The sequence below is a fragment of the Danio rerio genome, chromosome 11, assembly GCF_052040795.2.
Source record: "Danio rerio strain M-AB ecotype USA chromosome 11, GRCz13ab, whole genome shotgun sequence".
NCBI lineage: Eukaryota > Metazoa > Chordata > Actinopteri > Cypriniformes > Danionidae > Danio > Danio rerio.
In genome coordinates, this window is record NC_141031.1 from 12,737,495 (window position 1) to 12,756,770 (window position 19,276).

The 19,276-nt window shown below is 35.7% G+C and overlaps 1 protein-coding gene across 5 annotated transcripts; it reads right to left on the reverse strand.

The window, feature by feature from the left end:
• Window positions 1-4,907: 4,907 nt before the first annotated feature.
• LOC110439291 (E3 ubiquitin-protein ligase RBBP6-like) lies at window positions 4,908-8,607 on the reverse strand. Of its 5 annotated transcripts, none has more exons than XR_015502402.1 (7): window positions 8,293-8,607; window positions 7,994-8,093; window positions 7,810-7,885; window positions 7,481-7,569; window positions 7,065-7,204; window positions 6,764-6,969; window positions 4,908-6,056 (listed from the first exon to the last, which is right to left on the reverse strand). XR_015502402.1 is itself a non-coding variant. In XM_087273459.1 (6 exons), the coding sequence occupies exons 1-5, from the start codon at window positions 8,450-8,452 to the stop codon at window positions 7,105-7,107; spliced, it is 525 nt and encodes a 174-aa protein (XP_087129585.1). In that variant the 5' UTR covers window positions 8,453-8,607; the 3' UTR covers window positions 6,260-6,969; window positions 7,065-7,104. The 5 variants fall into 5 exon arrangements, 1 of the variants encoding a protein (XP_087129585.1); XR_015502404.1 differs by having other exon boundaries at window positions 5,555-6,056; window positions 7,848-7,885; XR_015502401.1 differs by having other exon boundaries at window positions 5,555-6,056; window positions 6,753-6,969.
• Window positions 8,608-19,276: the final 10,669 nt, after the last annotated feature.

Consider the following 19,276-nt stretch of genomic DNA (forward strand, 5'->3'; position numbering starts at 1 on the left):
GCACCACCATTGCTTGCCATTGTAGCTTATAGCCAATGGCATTTGTTGTCTCTATTTGGGCTGTCAAATTCGCCTTTTTGCAAAGAATTGGATCAAAAATAAGAAATGCTTTGATTGAATATATATTGAATTCATGACATTTTTTAAACTGTGGCTGAAAACTGAAATACTGTATATAAAAAAAAGACAAAAGTAATAAAATACTGTAAATATTAGAGAAAACACATGTAAACTAATGTACAGTCAAATCTATTGGGAGTATAGGACATAGCCATATTGACCTCCTCCATCAATGCTGGCACAGAACAACACAGACCTTCCATCGTTTATATAAGGTTTGCAGAATGATGGCTAATTGAAGATTTGTGTGAAGGAGTGTCAAACCGCTGCTTCAGTGATTTCATACTGATGTTGGTAGTTTTTAATAGTTAGGAATAGATGGATTCTGTTTGGTTACCAAAACTAAAACAATGGAGTTTGGACTGCTTGAATGACATCCGTGTTAACTGTTTGGAAAAATGGTGGGGAAAATGTGTCAACCCAATGAGAAAGGGTTTACACATTTGCAAGACCGGTCCTCTGCTCTGCTGGGATAGTGATAATGAAAATGAAGAGGAACCTAGTTTCTTTAACCAGGTCAAAGCAAACTAGAAAAACTGTAAAACGCATATGTGTGTGTGTCTGTGTGCGCACAGGAACTTTGTAATGACATTGTGTGTGACTCATCATTGCAGAAAGGCTTGAATTAACTCCACATTATAAAGTAATTCAAATACATATGAAAAGTGCTTGGCTACCGTTCTTTTACAGTATTTTTCAATCATTTTGCCACAAATTTCAGAACCCTGATGTCAATTTTCAAAACTCTAGACACAAAACTCTGAACAGTCACTAACACAGACTCTCCAGTGTTCAAAACTCTGCATGCTGCATTCATTTCCTTAAAGAAGTCTTGCATTAGCAGGATCATTGGTTCACATAATCCTATTATCATACAAATACTACAGGAACACAACTTTAGATCACCAGCACACAAAATGCACATTGTTTCAATAAACAATCATTAAATATTGTTGTTTAAAATATATGATACAGGTTTCATGATGGTTTATACATAAGTGTAGAGGGAACGGTGCAGACAGTGGATAAACTGATCTAGTTTTATTCATTCCATCATAATGTAGGTTTACTGTAATGTTTTCCTCACTGCACATCCCCATATAGAAAGCTGATATATGGCAACATGTGCAAATTACATTATTATAAAATGTCATAATATAGGTAAAATTATAGGTAAAATATTTTTAGGGGTAAAATATATAACATAATAGATCATATATATATATATATACGTAACATACATGTTTATATTTGTAATTCTAATAGTCACAGTTTTTCTCGATTGCTTGGATGCAGTTGTCAACTGAAACTCCACCTTTTCAAAACAGTAGACACACAGGCCTAAACAGCAGCACTCATGGTCAAAATGACACATTTTGCTTGCAAAAGGCACATATCGTGTCAAAACATTTAAAATATGAAACAAAAGCTAGTTTTACCTTCAAACAACACAACTTGCAAACAGATATATGAGCTCTTTGAATTAATCATTACACAATGGACAACAAAATACAAAATATAGAAGTCAGTGCACCACCATTGCTTGTCATTGTAGCCTATTGCCAATGCCATTTGTTGTCTTTCTATTTGGGCCGTCAAGTTTGCCTTTTTGCAAAGAATTGGATCCAGAATAAGAAATGCTTTGATTAAATTTATATTGAATTCATGACAATTTTCAAACTGTGGCTGAAAACTAAAATACTGTAAAAACAGACAAAAATAATAAAATACTGTAAATATTAAACACATTTAAACCAATGTACAGTCAAATCTTTTGGGAGTATAGGACATATAGCCACAATTGACCTCCTCCATCCATGCTGGCACAGAACAACACAGACCTTCCACCATTTATATAAGGTTTGCAGACTGATTGCTAATTGAAGACTTGAGTGTAGGAGTTTCAAATCGCTGCTTCAGTGAATTCAAACTGATCTTGGTAGTGTCTAATGGTTAGGAATAGATGGTCTCTGTTTGGTTACCATAGCTAAAACAATGGAGTTTGGACTGCTTGAACGACATCTGTGTTAACTGTTTTGAAAAATGGTAAGGAAAATGTGTCAACCCAATGAGAAAAGGTTTACAAATTTGCAAGACCTGTCTTCTGCTCTGCTGGGATAGTGAAAATGAAAATGAAGTGGAACCTAGTTTCTTTAACCAGGTCAAAGCAAACAAGAAAAACTGTAAAAAATGGCAATATTTTGACATGTATGACATTTTATATATGTAAAATTCTTATGAACTATTATGTCACATATGTAATTTGCATATATTTCTATATATCAGATTTCTATTTTAGGATCTGGGTTTCCATCTTTCTGGTCTTGTGGGTTTGGTTCTCCTCTACATCACAGTGGTGTTTTCATAAGTCAAAAATCTTGGAAAGAACCTTCTGTCAATGTGAATCCAGGCCTGATATTGCTGTGATTGGGCTTTCTCACATACATACAGTAATGTCAAATATAAAAACATTGTCTGTAAAAGTGGTACATGGAACAAAGTAACCATAAATATAAAAAATTAAGGATGAATAAAGATGTCATCTATAGATAATGTAGTTCAGTTGGGTCATCTTCTGTGGTAACTGATGTCATTTGATCTATCCTGATTATTTCATCATCTAAACATGTAATATTGTACAAAAGTTTCCATACATCCAGAGTAATGCAACAGTTAATTATTATTTTGAGTGCTTGTATCAGTTGATAATAACATCATGTTAAGTAAATGAATACATGGTTATTTCAATTGTAATGTTTGAGTTGCATTTTGAAATGGGATCAATTTGAAGTTTAATTGTGTTATATTGAAAAGGTGATCTGAGTTCAATGAACAAAGTATTTTTGACTTGTGTGTGTTTTATCCAAGCATTTGAAAAAAGAGTTAAGGGTTTTGCAAAAAAATGTGCAATTTTAGCAATGGTTGTGAATTTTGTATCTAGAGTTTTGAAAATTGACACCAGGGCCCGGTTTTTCAAAAGTAATCCACTAGGATTTTGGATAAGGGATTGGATCAAATCTTGAATATGGGTTTATCAAAAGAAAAAAACGGATTACCTAATCGGATTAGATCACGTAATCTAATCTTGGTTTTGATCCGGATCAAACCTTTAGTTTGGGTTTTTCAGACCTTTTTTGTAGGATCTGGATTACTTTGATCCAAAAAACCTGGATTAAACTGATCCCATCAGAAGGGTGGATTTAACGTGGATTTCATGCCTAAAATGTAATGAAAACTTAAAAAATGTATTAAATAATACTATTTTTGGATCATGCAGTATCTTACGATATATACTATTTATTCATAAGGTTTTAATTTTATTTGTTCATCCGTCAGGCTATAGTGATTATTGGCTTTAATGTATTTAGCCTTTCAGTATAGGCCTCCAGCAACGTACAAAGAGTTTGGCCTCATAAAATAATCCCCCAAACAGCTGTGAAAATTGACCAAAAACAATCAATTTTATTTTGTCACTAATTGATATATATATTCATCACAATGAAAAATATTTTTCTTTTTAGAATATTTATTAGTGATGCATGCAATGATTACAGAATAAACAAAAAATGCAAAGAATGGCAATGACTGATTTTTGAAATCTCTTTCAACAATTGCAAAAAGAGACTGAAAGGGCAGAAGCACAGCTTTGTCTGGCGGGGGAACAACTGACTCTGACCAAACTGCAGCAAACCAAGGCCAAGGACATGAGATCCGCCTCCTAAAGGCTACGCTCAGACAAGCTGCTCTCTCCACATCAGATGAGGAAGTCTGAGATTATTGTGGAGTTTTTGACATTAAGTCTTTTTTTTATTTACATCTATATTTGAAACTTATTATTAATATCCTCAATGTACAGTGTTTCAGGTCTCAGATGAGTGGACTGCTGGAAGAGGATGCGGTGTTGTTTTTCTTGTTTTTATTATTTATTATTATTATTAATTTAATATTTATTAAGTTTTCATTTAAAAAAAATAAAGTTATGTTGACCCCACGCTGGCTATTCTACTTGTCGCTCTTTACATATCTATAGTTCTACATTGTGATTTCTTATCCTGTTTGAGCACTGGTAATCCAGATTTAGTGATCCTGAAAAGTTCCTATCCGGATCAGTTTGATCCAATTCGATGTTGCTCTGAAAAACTGGCTCAAAATGTAAGCTGGATTACGTGATCACGGATCGCAAAAACAGAATTACTAAATCTGGATAAATTTGATCCGGATTAAACCTTTTGAAAAACCGGGCCCAGGGCCTGGTTTTTTAAAAGTAATCCACTAGGATTTTGGATAAGGGATTGGATCAAATCTTGAAAATGTTTTTTTTAAAAGAAAAAACGAATTACATAATCGGATTAGATCACGTAATCCAATCTTGGTTTTGATCCAGATCAAACCTTTAGTTTGGGTTTTTCAGATCTTTTTTGTAGGATCTGGATCATTTTGATCCAAAAAATCTGGATAGTGATTTCCTATCCTGTTTGAGCACTGGTTATCCAGATTTAGTGATCCTGAAAAGTTCCTATCCGGATCAGATTGATCCAATTCGATGTTGCTTTGAAAAACTGGCTCAAAAAGTAAGCTGGATTACCTGGTCACGGATCGCAAAAACAGAATTACTAAATCTGGATCAATTTGATCCGGATTAAACCTTTTGAAAAACCGGGCCCAGCAGCTGACCGTTACAGATACAGCATGCAGCACCGAGGACCGTCTATCTCTACAGCTTCAGACAGGGTTTTATGACAACCTTTGTAAATGTTTGCAATTAGGAATCCTTCTGCAGAAGACATGTCAGTGTTTGACGTAAACTGTTATTTTATAAAACATTTAATGTTGAGTGTTTATATGCATATTTTTATATATAATAAATGAATACACATTTAAATACATATGTTTGTGTGTTTTTGTTTCTCTGCTGAAGCACCGCAGTAAAAATTATCTTAGGGTCTCCTTTTGACCAGCAGCAACTCTGGTTAGTGGGTTCCCACTTAGGAAGAGGTCAAATTTCATTTTTACTGTTGATCATCAGTTGGCACCATTAAATCCTTTACATTGCCCCGTGCAAAAGCGTGTCTGACTTTTATATGGAGTTCTGTGGAGTAAAACTGCAATTTATAGAGTGCATGCATAAGTACACTTACTATGTTTACTATGTTCTAACAGCTGAGGTGCCTATTTTTTATTTTCTCCTACACATCAATATATGTGTGTAAAAGTCTCTCTTACAACCTCACACACTCACTAAACACCAAATAAAAGCAAGAAATCAAGCTTTTTTGAACTGTAACTGATGATCACCAGTAAAAATCACAAATCTTACCTCTTCCCAACAGGAAAAACCACCAACAATCAAGAATGCATGATTATACGCTGTCATGACGTTGCATTTAAAAATAATGGAAATCATTTAGGCAAAAACAGCCATGAACACAATGAAAGGGTGGTAAATTTGCCCAGAGTGTATTGTTGAGTTTTTAAAAAATTCTAAAAGTATTTTCCCAAAATATGTGTCAACAAGATTTGTCACCAAAAATCATCCCATTTGCTGAACCACAGAGAAAGTTGTTGGTAAATTAAGCCTCAATATCAGCCCAGAGTGGACCAAAACTTCACCAACAGCACAGAAGGGTTAAACACCCCCAAATCCTAGATGGCATGGTTCTATGAGGCAGTGCTCACTTCTGGACAGAGGGGCAAGTGTAGCAAGTAGCAAGTGGAGATGTTTTGAACCTTCAGCTGACAGCCAGTGTAAGTGGAGAGGTAAGAGAGGTGTGACGTGGGCTCTCTTGGGATCATTGAAGACCAGATGAGCTGCAACATTTTGTTTGGCCAGGATTGATTAGATGAGCATGTCATCGGTGTAAACCAGAGATGCCCAAACTAGGGCCCGTGGGCCAAAGTGGATCCAAGGTAACCTTTGATTTGGCCCTCCATCCCATCTGAGAAGAGAGGGAGAATGATGGGGAGTTTTTGGGAAAAGTCTTTAACAGAGATTGTCATTTCTAATCCAACATAACTTTATTTTTTAACTGTTGAGATACAAAAATAAACAAACTGAAATTAAACGTTTCAATGAAATGTTGTGAATGAATCAAATAAAATAATAGTCACTTGAAGGAGAGCAGACATTACAGAAGACATCAGCAAGCGAAGGCAAAGTGTATTTTTAGTGTTATAAATGGGATTGTTCATGTTTTATTGTAAGACTTTCATTCATTATAAAATGTATAATTATTAATACAATTAAAGAATTTGAAATGTTGTAAATTACAGTATTCAGTGAATCATGTAAATTATATAATGAATAATAATAATAAACTAGGAAATTACATTGACAATTTTACAGTTTGGTAGATTTACCTCCAGCCCACCACCCTCAGACGAGTTTAGTTTTTTGGCCTTTCATAAGAAAAAGTTTCCCTGAAGCACCTCTGAAATAAACTTTAACTAAAAGTTTTAGATTGTGAGCAGGACAGCACACTGGTTCTCCCGCAGCATGTTTGTTCATCATTTCTATCTTAATGTGTTGATCATTTTCTTTTGTGTTTCTGTATTGTGTGAAGGTCAACCAGTCCACAGTTTATGCTGCTATAATCTTTATTCAGTTTTATTCATAAACTATGTACAATATATACACTGTGCTCACGTCAGCTCCAGGTCTCTTGGGTGAAGGTCTCTCAGTGACGTGGTCTCTTCTGGTCGTTGTGCGTCTCTGGTGGAGATGGGGAGCGGGAACGTTTCCCTCTGGCGTCCTGGACTGAAGATGCTGCACCAGCTGAGGAAGAGGAGGGCAGCGGCTTGGTCTGGCAGGAGAAGGACGGCCTCTTTTTCTTCTCAGCAGCATAGGCCTCACTGAACAGATCGAGCGCAAACACACACAAGCAGACATAATGTGAGATTTTCACAAACAATAGAACATGCTGCAATGCCAAGTACAGTTTACTCACGCGTCTATGATGGGAATGACGTATTTGCCGCTGCCGTCCATCATGACTCCCTTTCGGTTTGGGTCGTCCACCTCCAACAGGAAGCTGCGGGGAATCCCTGTGCTCCTCCGGATGCGCTTAAGCGGAGCAGAGCTGCTGCCCTGTGAATTCATGAGTGACAGTCAAACTACAGAGCAAACAATCTGACTGATGGAGTCAAGAGCTCAAGTTCACAGCAACCATAAGCTTAGAAAACCCAGTTACCCCTTTAGAGGGGCAGTGCCTAATGTGGTGTCCTGGGATCCCACAGTGAAAGCAGACATAGTTGGGTGGAAGAAGCCCAAGCAGTGTCATGGCCTCACTGATGAACATCAGAACCATGAGAATCAGCTCTAACATTTCTCACAAACCAAACCTGTCAGTGTCTGAACGCTCACCTGCTGGAGTAGTAGCACAGACTGGACTGGTACATCACCGCTTTTAGCTTGTCCTCCTCTGATGCCTTTGCCTCAGCCAGATTCTCAGTCTGTTTCACAGGCATTTGCACATTAGAATTTTATTTTACTGGTCTGCCTAAGTAGCTGTGTGTGTGTGTGTGTGTGTGTGTGTGTGTGTGTGTGTGTGTGTGTGTGTGTGTGTGTGTGTTTGTGTGTTTTAAACTGTGTATTGATATTCTGCACTACATGTCATTATGACGCCTCAAATGCAAACACTGCAGTTCAATACAGAGCAGCACAGTGGGGTGAATTAATCATTTGTTCAATACCTTCAACAGCTGCTCCAGTGAGAGGAGTGAAGAATCACCTGTTTGAGAAGATTTAGCTGATGGTCCAGCTTGATGTCTGCAAAACAAAACAAAGGAGCTTGTGTGACTAAAACACCACAGACAGACTCAAACTCTTGATATAACATCTATCAGAGGACGATTGCGCTTATTTCACATGACTTACCCAACAAATCTTCTGTTGGAGGACTTCAGCCCAGCCGCAGGGACCCGTCTGATGATGACCGATGTGTTTTTGGGGATGAGAGCATCATCATCTGTGTATTCTGACAGCAAAATAAAGTTTATATATTAATAATCATTTACCATAGTATACTTTGAGTGCCATTAGCATTTTAAAACACTCAAAACATCACTATATGTCACCATCAGAGTCATGATAACACATGTCAGCTTCTACAAGTCTGTCTGATAACACATCTAATGTTAGTGTAGTATAGTTTAAGTGGCTTTTCCTCATCTCACCTTCATCAGTTTGGCCTTTGCTGATCTTCAGCTGGCAGAACTTCAGCCTCTCGCGCCTCATGATCTGCCGCTTCAGCTCTCCCACAGTGATGTTGAGGCCCTCAAACTGGAGCGAGTCGTAGGTGAGTCGACTCTGAAACCTGTAATGAACACAAGACATACTGAATACAAACCACAGTGTGATAACAAGGGTCAAACCTGAATGATGGGAGAAGCAGACGATCAATCGATGTATCCAACAATCAATAATCTGGGAATCAGTAGCCACGAAGGACGCCGAGATCAGATGCCAATGAGCGAAGTTCAAAACAACACAAAAAGAACCGTTGCCATGGATGTTGACGATCACGTGACGAGGCGCTAAAAACTTCCGCGTTATTTTCTCATTAATAATAGTGAAATCATTACTATGATAATAATAAAATAAACAGCAGAACAGTTGGCCATCTCTGAATAATACACAGTGGCGTTTCCTTACACGAATGGTTCAGGACTCTGTATAGAGTCGGGCGAGTCACTGAATCAGTGATTCGTGGCTGAATGAATCACTTAAAGCTTCACTCGATTAAAGAGGTCTCTTGCTGCCACCTATTGGCGATTTGTTTTTCCGTTTTAAAGTAATTTAACACTTTTTAAAAACACCTTTAAATGTATTTTCTACAAATGTTCATCTCTGTATGTTAAAATGATTTAAAACTCTCTAAGCTCATCATTTATTTGTTTGCCCTTGATCTTCATTATGTGTTACAGTTTTTTTCCAATTGTTTTGCCACAAATTTCAGAACCCTGATGTCAATTAAAAAAACTCTAGACACAAAATCCTAAACAGTCACTACTTTTAACACTCTCCAGTGTTCTGCATACAGCATTCATTCCCTTAAAGAAGTCTTGCATTTGCAGGATCATTGATTCACATAATCCTTTTATAATACAAATACTACAGGAACACTACTTTAGATCACCAGCAGCACACAAGATGTACATCGCTTCAATAAACAATCATTAACAATCATTAAATATTGTTGTTTAAAATATATGATACAGGTTTCATTATGGTCTATAAGTGTAAAGGGAAACAGTGCAGACAGTGGATATACCGAACTAGTTTTATAAATTCCATCATAATGTAGGTTTACTGTATTTTTTTTCTCACTTCACGTCCCCATATAGAAAGCTGATAAATGGCATGATATATGGTCCCATCTGCAAATTACATTATTATAAAATGTCATAATAGTCAATAATTTGTCAAAATAGTGAAAAAATCATTGTTTATATTTTTTTCAACCATATCATATATATATATATTTGTAGGGGTAAAATATATAACATAATGGATCGTATATATACGTAACATATATGTTTTAACAAATGGCAATATTTTGACATGTATAACATATTTTATATATGTAAAATTCATATGAACTATTATATCACATATGTAATTTGCATATATTTCTATATATCAGATTTCTATTTTGGGAATTTGTGTTACCATCAGTCTGGTCTTGTGGATTTGGTCACGGGTTCTCCTCTACATTTCAGTGTTGTTTTTATTACTCAGAAATCTTGGAAAGAACCTTCTGTCAATGTAAATCCAGGCCTGACATTGGTCTGCTGTGACTGGGCTTTCTTACAGTGATGTCAAATATATAAACATTGTCTGTAAAAGTGGTACACAGAACAAAGAAACCATAAATATGGACTAAGGATGAATAAAGATGACATCTATAGATAATGTAGTTCAGTTGGGTCATCTTCTGTGGTAACTGATGTCATTTGATCTATCCTGATTATTTCATCATCTAAACATGTAATATTGTACATCAGTTTCCCCACATCAACAATAATGCAGCAGTTATTCATCATTTTGAGTGCTTGTATCAGTTGATAATAACATCATGTGAAGTAAATGAATACATGGTTATTTCAAATGTAATGTTTGAGTTGCATTTTGAAATGGGATCAATTTGAAGTTTAATTGTGTTATATTGAAAAGGTGATCTGAGTTCAATGAATAAAGTATGTTTGACTTGTGTGTGTTGTATCCAAGCATTTGAAAAAAGAGTTAAAAGTTTTGCAAAAATGTACAATTTTGGCAAAGGTTGTGAATTTTGTGTCTAGACTTTTGAAAACCAAAGTTCTGAAATTTGTGGCAAAACAATTGTAAAAACCTGTAATAAAAAAGAGAAAGGATAAATCTTATAGATGATGAGCACAAATCTGAAAGCATCTGTGGATCTGTCACAATCCACTCGTTTATTATCATTACTGTGGGTTTCTTCATCACAAAAATAAGCCCATGTAAGAATTGAAATATTACAAATATTTTTGATGTCTTTGACAATTCAAAACATGAGCTGAAAACAGAGACTGTTGACCACAACCCAGCAGGTGGGAATGCGGGAAAAAACAATTCCTGCTGCATTTGCATCTGAGTCTGCTGAAACTCGGCTTCAACCACCCCAACTCACACATATGGTCATTTCAATGTTTGAATGTTTCAGATTAACCTAAGTGACTTTATCTATCATGTTTGATATCATTTGAAATGTCTCAGTGCGATTGGTACAATGGTCTCATTCTCTCAGAAATAGACATAATCAAAACAATAAATATATAACTTCAGGCATCTTTTGAACCACTGTGAAGGGTGTGACTTTTCCACAGGCAGCACTAAATGCAAATGTCTTTTGTTATGCTCACACCCCTGTCCTTGAGGGAATTCTTGGATTACTTAAGGTAAGGTTTGAGAAAGGCTCAGCGCGATTCTGCTTACCCCGATCAGCCCGTAACATGGAGCTTATGCTCCATGTTATGTATATTTTAAAGTCAGGAATGCATCTTTTAATCTTGGATTTATCTTTGGTAACTTGATGTATTTATTGATCTTTTATGAATTGACTGATTGAATTGGCATAATACACATTTACCTGACTAATAAATTGTTATGTTTTGAATTATTCAAACAGTCCTCGTGTTATTATCACTGATAAATGTTGTTGTCCATAGCACTACAAGCCACTGTACAGGTTAGTAACGGACTAAAACATGTTAGACGGAGCAGTGTGGCACGCTATACAATGTTGCTAGAGATCCGACTAACATATTGGCATTAATTCAAGTATACTTATGCGGACCACATAAAAAATCTCCTAAATATAGTAAGTATAGGGTTCTGCCACTTTAGGAGAGTGGTTAATCGCCTCTGTTTAATGACCAAGACTGACAAGCTTGTATTAAGAGATTGTATACCCGGCCGGTGCAAGACTCGAGATGCTATAGGAATCTGAGTAAATGAGAATAAGGTATAATAACAAATCAAAAGAATATTCAATCATAATCTAAAATAATGTGAAAGGAAACAAAATAATCTTATCAATGTTTTATAATTGGAGTCAGATAAAACGAGGATAAATATATTAATATTCTAAACCACCTCATACTAAAATTGGAGTCAGATATGAGTTAAGTTTAATATAAATCAATATTGTGCACTGGAAAGACCGAACATGCAGTGAACCTTCATCCACCATTGGATACCGTCATTGGACCAACTGGGTGGACCCTACACCCATATACAAATAAATAAAACACCACAAGCAGATTTAAAACATCAGAATCTGCAGAACAAGGATCAGCACTGACCTTTCCAAGAAGAAGAGCGACTGCAGCAGGCTTGAACTGAAAGACTGATTCATATTATTGAGTGTTTCTAATTCAAAAACTCTTTTGTTTAGGGTTAGTGATTCAGATCTCATTTAATGTTTACAGAATAATGAAAAATGATTTACAGACCTAATTTGCATCAATGAATTAAAACAAAACAAGAAGACTGCAATGAATAATCCCTGATATAAGGATCATTTCTAATCATTTATCAGATTTACCATTGTTTTAATTATTACGAAAAATCTGTGAAATGCAAATTTTACTCATGCAAAAAAAATATTACAGACAATGGATTATCAAGTTATGAATTCCAATAGTGAAGGTGGCGAGGCAGTAGCGCAGTTTCTGTGTGGAGTTTGCATTTTCCCCCTGCCTTTACGTGGGTTTCCTCCGGGTGCTCCGGTTTCCCCCACAGTCCAAAGACATGCGGTACAGGTGAATTGGGTGGACTAAATTGTCTGTAGTGTATGAGTGTGTGTGTGTGTGTGTGTGTGTGTGTGTGTGTGTGGATGTTTCCCAAAGATGTGTTGCGGCTGGAAGGGCATCCGCTGCGTAAAAACTTGCTGGATAATAGTGAACTATAATGCTATTGTAAGTGAATGATTAGCACAGTTTATTAAAGCATTAGTTTTTTTTTGTTTTGTTTTTTTAACAAGAACCAGCATGTACAGTTTTCTTATACAATACAATACAATCACTTTACATTTCCTAACAAGAATGAAATAAGTGAAAAAACAAAGAAGAGAAAAAAAAACAAAAAATAAATAAAATAACAGAGGAGAGGGTACATAATTATCAAATTACATACAAATATGTTTCGCACATTTTATAATTTTAGTTATTTACAAGAGTTAGTAATGCACTTTTTTTTTTTACAGGAAATGCATATATACAAACATTTTATGTAAAAATGTTAAAGGAGGAGCATATATTAATTGTTTTAATTGCTTTTCTATTTTGAGACTTGGAAATCACTTTTATATACATTTGAATCTCTTTTTCTAACACCATGAAGAGAGGTTTGCTTTTGGAAAACTTGGATTTATGTATGTGAAATTTACATAATAATAAAATAAAATTTATAATAAAACCAGCATCTTTTAAAGAGCGATCCTTAACATAAAAACCCAAAATCACATGTTTATAAGATAAGGAAAAGGTTTTTAAGATATTATGAGCAATAAAAGCTTCAACATTGATCCAAAATAGTCGAGTATATTGGCAAGACCAAAATAAATGTGAAATAGTTTCATTAAAGCTTTCGCAAAAACAGCATTCTAACTCAATATCAATTTAAAATTTTTGTAGAAATAATTTTGTGGGATAAAATCTATGAAGTAATTTAAATGATATTTCTTTAGCTTTATTTGTGATAAAAAAATGTTGAGGTAATGACCAAACTTGAGTCCAGTTTGAATTATTAAAGATATTGTTCCAGTAAAAAATAACATACGGTATAGACATATTTTCTTTTAAGATTAAAGATCTAATTTTGTGATTATTAGGCTTAAATCCAGAGAAACAGATAAACCCAACCGAGGTTTGTTCAGGTTTAGGAGGACAAACAGTAAGTGCTGATGTACATACACTGCCTTTATACAGCATATGTATGCCAGTGGGTATTGCCCCGGTTAGAATAGTAAATTCCTGTAATGTAACAGGAATTTTGTATCTTGCCATAAATTCTGTAAATGTAAACAAATTTCCGGCATTATCAAATAATTGGTTAACTAATAATAGTCCATTGTTAAACCAATTGTTAAAGAATAGTGACATTTCTATACATGATATTGGCATTATTCCAAATATGAAAACTATGTGGGGAGAAGTTGTGTTTATAAATAAGCCTCCATGTTGTAAGCACTTGTTGATGAAATTTAGAGAGTTTGATTGGGAGTTTTTCAATTTTGTAATTACACATTAAAAGAAATTCTAAACCACCCATATGAGAGAAAATGAAACGGGGGATAATCCAATTAATTTTAAAATTACCACTAAGTGAGTTAAAATCAATAAAATTTAAGCCGCCTTTGTCATAAGAATTCAGCATTACTGATTTTTTAATATTATGAATTTTGTTTTTCCAAAGAAATTTTGTCAACATTCCGTCAATTAGTTTGTTTGTGTGCTTATCAACTGAAATAGGCTGAGCTGTATATGACAATCTAGAAATACCTTCAGAACTCTGCCTTTGATTGATAGATCTCTTTGTAGCCAATGGTTCATCATCTTTTTCGTTTTTTCAATAATTGGTAGAAAATTGGAAATACATCTACTTTTATCATCCTTAATTATTTTAATTCCCAAATATGTCACACTCTCTCTCACAGGGATGTTACAAATTAGAGATTCTGAACAATCTCTCACTGGTAATAATTCACATTTATTTATGTTAAGGCAGAGACCTGAGGCTTTAAAAGGGTTCAAGAATTTCTATTGCTGTAGCAATCTGTGAGGCATCCTTCAGAAACAAAACAGTATCATCCGCTAACTGGCTTATTACCACTTCAGTGTTTTCAATAGATATTCCTTTTAAGGAGCTTTCTCTAATATGTATATTTAGAAGTTCAGTGGCTATCAAAAACAGGTACGGGGAGATTGGGCATCCCTGCCTAACTCCTCGTCTCAAAGAAAATCTAGGAGAGGTGCCGCTGCTGAGTCTAATAGAACTATTGCAATTAGTGTAAAGCATTTTAATAGATCTACAGAAGAAATTTCCAAATCCTACCCTACTAAGAGTTTGTAACAAAAATTCATGTTCTAAAGAATCAAAAGCTTTATAGTAGTCAAGAAAAAGTATAAAGTTGTCATTAGAGAAGTAATGTGAATTTTCTAGAATATCTAATACTAAACGTATGTTATTAAAAATGTGTCTTTTTTGCAAAAATCCAGATTGACATTCATCAATTAAATTGTTCAAAGTACATTTTACTCTTTTGGATAAAACTAATGCAATAATTTTATAATCATTGTTCAGCAAGGTAATTGGTCGCCAATTATCAATTAATAAGTGATCTTTATTTGGTTTTGGTATTAAAGTTATTAGTCCTTGACATAAGGTTGGAGGAAGGAAGAATCTATCTATGCTCTCATTAAAGACCTCAGGCAAAAAAGGAGTTAAAAGTTTCTCAAATGTTCTATAAAACTCAGCAGAGTCCGTCCGTTCCAGGAGACTTGTTGCTTTTCAGTGATTTAATGGCATCCGTAACTTCTTGTAAACTAAGAGGGGCTTCACATATATTGAACTCATCATCACTAATCTGTTTTATGTTATGTAGCGATTTAAAGAATTCTGTAGTAGATTGTTGACAAAATTTAGAAGAATACAAGTTACTGTAAAATTCAGAACAATAGTTTGCAACAATTTTTGCATTCTCCACAATATTACCATTAATCCTCAATTTCTCAATATAATTATATTTAGCTTGTTGCCTCTCAAGTCTAAAGAAATACGCAGAGCTCATTTCACCCTCTTCAAGCCATTTCCTTCGAGATCTTATAAAAGCTCCTTCTGCCTTTTGTTTGTAAAATTCTGATAATTTAATCTCTTGTTCAGTAAGTTCTGCTTTTCCAGATTCTGATAAGTCTTCTATTGTTTTGGATGATAAAGTGGATATTTTTAAAATAATACTATCTTCTTCAGCTCTTCTCTTTTTTGCCAATTCACTACAGTATTTCCTAAAAAAATTTCCCGCTTCAAATTTGAGAAGTTCCCAATTATTACAATATTTTTTTTCAACTTTCGCTTTATTCCAGTAAGTCAAAATAATTTTTTCTATTCCAGTAATAACTTCCTTATGTTTAAGAACTGAATAATTTAATTTCCAGTAACCAGATTTTTGAGTTAAATTACTAAAGTTTCTAAAGGGAATCATAATCGAAATAGCTGCATGATCTGAGAACGGAGATGGTATTATATCAGTAACAATGTTATCCAAGTCATTGGAAGTAAGCCAATAATCAATCCTAGATTGAGAAGATAAAGATTTGTTACTCCAAGTAAAACATTCTTGTGTTGGATGAGATTTTCTCCATGGATCAAACAAGGAAAATTGTTCTATAAAAGCCATAATATAATCTGAATTAGGAGTTCCAGTTTGATGAGGCCATCTATCTAAACTATTATCTAGGACAACATTGAAATCACCACCAAAGATTAGAGCAGAATTAGGAAAAATGGTTAACATTTGAATCACCTGCTTGCCTAATCTATTGAAGAGAGCTTTATTTTCTTTTTGTAAGTTAAAACCATATACATTAACTATAATATAAGTTTCATTTAAAATCTCAGCGGCAAGTACAATGTAGTGCCCAGAAGCATCACAGTTAGATCTTAAGATTTTTCCTTTAAATCTGTCCTTTAAAATACAAACCCCAGCAGATTTAGTAGTGCCATGGGAAAACCACAGATCTAGTCCCCACTGTGACCTCCAAAATTGTGCGTCTTCAGTAACAGAGTGGCATTCTTGTAGAAAACAAAAATCTGCATTAAAGCGCTTCAAGTATAAGAAAAAAGCTTTCCTCTTAGTGATATTGCGTAACCCTCTACAGTTAAGAGAAACAATAGATAAAGACATAGAACAAGAGTGAATATGAAATAAATAAAAAAATAAAACAGATCCAGAAGATTCCTATATAAATATATAGCAAATCTTAAGCAAACTGTCAGGGTTCTGCCACTTTGGTCTCGTAAATTCTTGTTTTGGTGGCAGAGCTTTGACACTACTCATGTCTGGTCCTGTTTCTGTCTCTGTGTGCGCGCGCGCCGTCGTGGGTGTACGCAGAGTGTGTGCGCTGGCGCTTGATGTGGCCGCGCACGCTCTGCGTCCCTCAGACGCGCGCGCTCTTGTACTAGTGTTTGTGTTTGTTCTGTCAGCATCGCGCTGCTTTATTCTCGGCGCCTCCGTCTAGTTGGTTTCAGTTTTGGTTGGCGCTGAGATGAAGCATGCGCGTTGCTTATGTGTGAGCGCACGGTAAGGTGTTTATCTATCGTGTGCTTGTGTCTTGTGTCTTTTGTCAAAGCACGTGGCTCGATGTTTACATTGTGGTCACGTGCTTTTGTCGTGTGCTTCAGTGTTGTGCTCGTCTTGTCATGAACATGCGGTTGATGAGTTCTCTCACTGGCCGCATGTTCTTGTCCTGTGTCATCGGAGCGCATGGCTTGTGTTGTCTCTCTGTGTCATGCGCTCTCCCGTCTATTGTCTAGTCCCACCCTCCTTGTTAACCCATTATTAGTTAATTATGTTCACCTGTTTTTTTGTTAATTTCCTACAGTTTATAAACCCCTTATGTCTGCTGTCCTGTGCGAGTTCGTCATCATATGTTGTCGATGTTTACCTGTCCTGCTGTGTCCAGTCCTGCCTTGTCCTGCCTGCCCAGTCAAGTTTGTTTGTTTGATTTATTGTTTGTTGTAGTAGTGTTTTTCCCCCTCTGGGTTGTTTATTTTTGCCTTTTATTTTATTTTATTAATAATAAATCCTACTTCACTCTGCGCTTGGGTCCTCGCTCCTTTTTCCCTTTACCGGAACGTGACACAAATGCAGCAATAATATCCCAGGATGAGAACAGCAATCCCTTTTTAACACCTATATTGGTTATACTGAAAATTTGTAAAAGAGAAAAAATTAACAGGAGTCTTAGTCTCTACCACTTCTTTAGCCAACATAAGCAAAAATAATGTATTTTCTTTTTTTATCTAAAGAGAGAAAAAAAAAATGTTTTGTTTCTTTTATAAAAGTATTACATTAATCAATATGACTGGAGTCTGAATCCCTTTCATGTTATCGTTTCAAGTAATGAAAAGAAAATGTCTCCCTTTAAAGTTAAAAGAAAAATAAGCAAATATCGCATCTTCTCTGAAAGTTCAAATCAACAAAACTGAATTTGAGTACCTGTTTCTTTTCAGTCTATAGACCAAAAATATGGAAGAAAAGTATCTTAAATTTAAATCCAGAGAGAGACGGGAAAGGCGTTACTGTTCCTTGTGTAAATGAAAAAATATTTAAACAGGTCTTATGTTCCAGTTTTTACAAAGATTAAAATGAGAGTACTTTTGTACTGAAAGGGGGTATTAGCATGCTTCTTTTTTCAGTTGCGGTTGCCACTTTTTCCATTGTAATTTAGGATGAGGGCGAGATCTCAACGCCATCCACAAAGGCACGGCCACCGACAAAGAGAGCCTTTTTGTCTTCCTTACGAGCTTTTTCGACAGCGGGCCATAATTTCAGTCTTCGTTCTCTGTCAGCAGGAGACAGGTCCTCGGAGATCCTTAGCTTATTATCCTTTAGAAAGTCTGCATCTTTGGCGGCGCGCCAGACAGCATCCCTAAAAAAGCGTGAAGTAAATTGAAATATAATACCTCGAGGAGTGCTGCTTCCAGGTTTGTTACGGCCAAGACGGTGTGCGACGTCTACGACATCAGACAGCTTCTCTTTAAATTGCGGCAGGAGACGCTGACATACTTTAATGACCTCGAGACGAACATCTTCTCCGCTTCTTTCTTGAATCCCTTGAATCCTCAGATTCCACCTTCGGGAATAGCCTTCTAGCAACGTTAGACGTCTTTCTTGCTCTTCGATACACCTTTCAGCTTTTTTTAAGCCAACTTTCATGGCATTTACGTCCTTACTGATGAACTCGATTGTTTCCTTTAATTCCGCGATCTGCTTTGTATTGACGCCGACTTCGGATTTTATTTCATTTACTATCTGAGAATTTTTTTCCACCAGCTTCTCAAGTGTGTCTGACTTATTTTGCACGAGACGTGAAAGGTCCGAAATCTGGGAAAGGATGATCGTTGTATCTTTTCCCACACATCTGCGTTGTTTAGGGGCTGGTGATTCACAAGGAGTTTCTGGAAGAGATGGAAGTTCGACCTCCGCTGCCAGCATAAGTTCCTCAGAGTTAATATTCTGCTAAAGGTAGTCATGTAAATTGTCTGTAATCAATGCGTTAGAAGGGATTTTATCCAACTTTTCGGCCCTCGGCGAACTGCTATTTTGATTAGCCAAGTTAGCATGTTCTGTCTTTTCGGTCTTTCCAGCCTTTTTTCCTGCACTTTTTCTTTTCTCTGACCCTCCCATTGTCGTCTGTAACGGATCGCTATAATATCAGTTCAAGTTAACTTTTAATATACACTTTGCGAAACGTTAAACAGTTCAGTTTAAGTAGTTAGGATTGCGGAGCTCAACGAAACGCGTGCGATCAAGGAGCCATCTTGAAAGCGTCCGGTCTATTAAAGCATTAGTTCACTTCTATAAAAGTGAGTTTACCTCCACTAGAGGTCGCTGTGATGATCAGATTCTCCACAGCT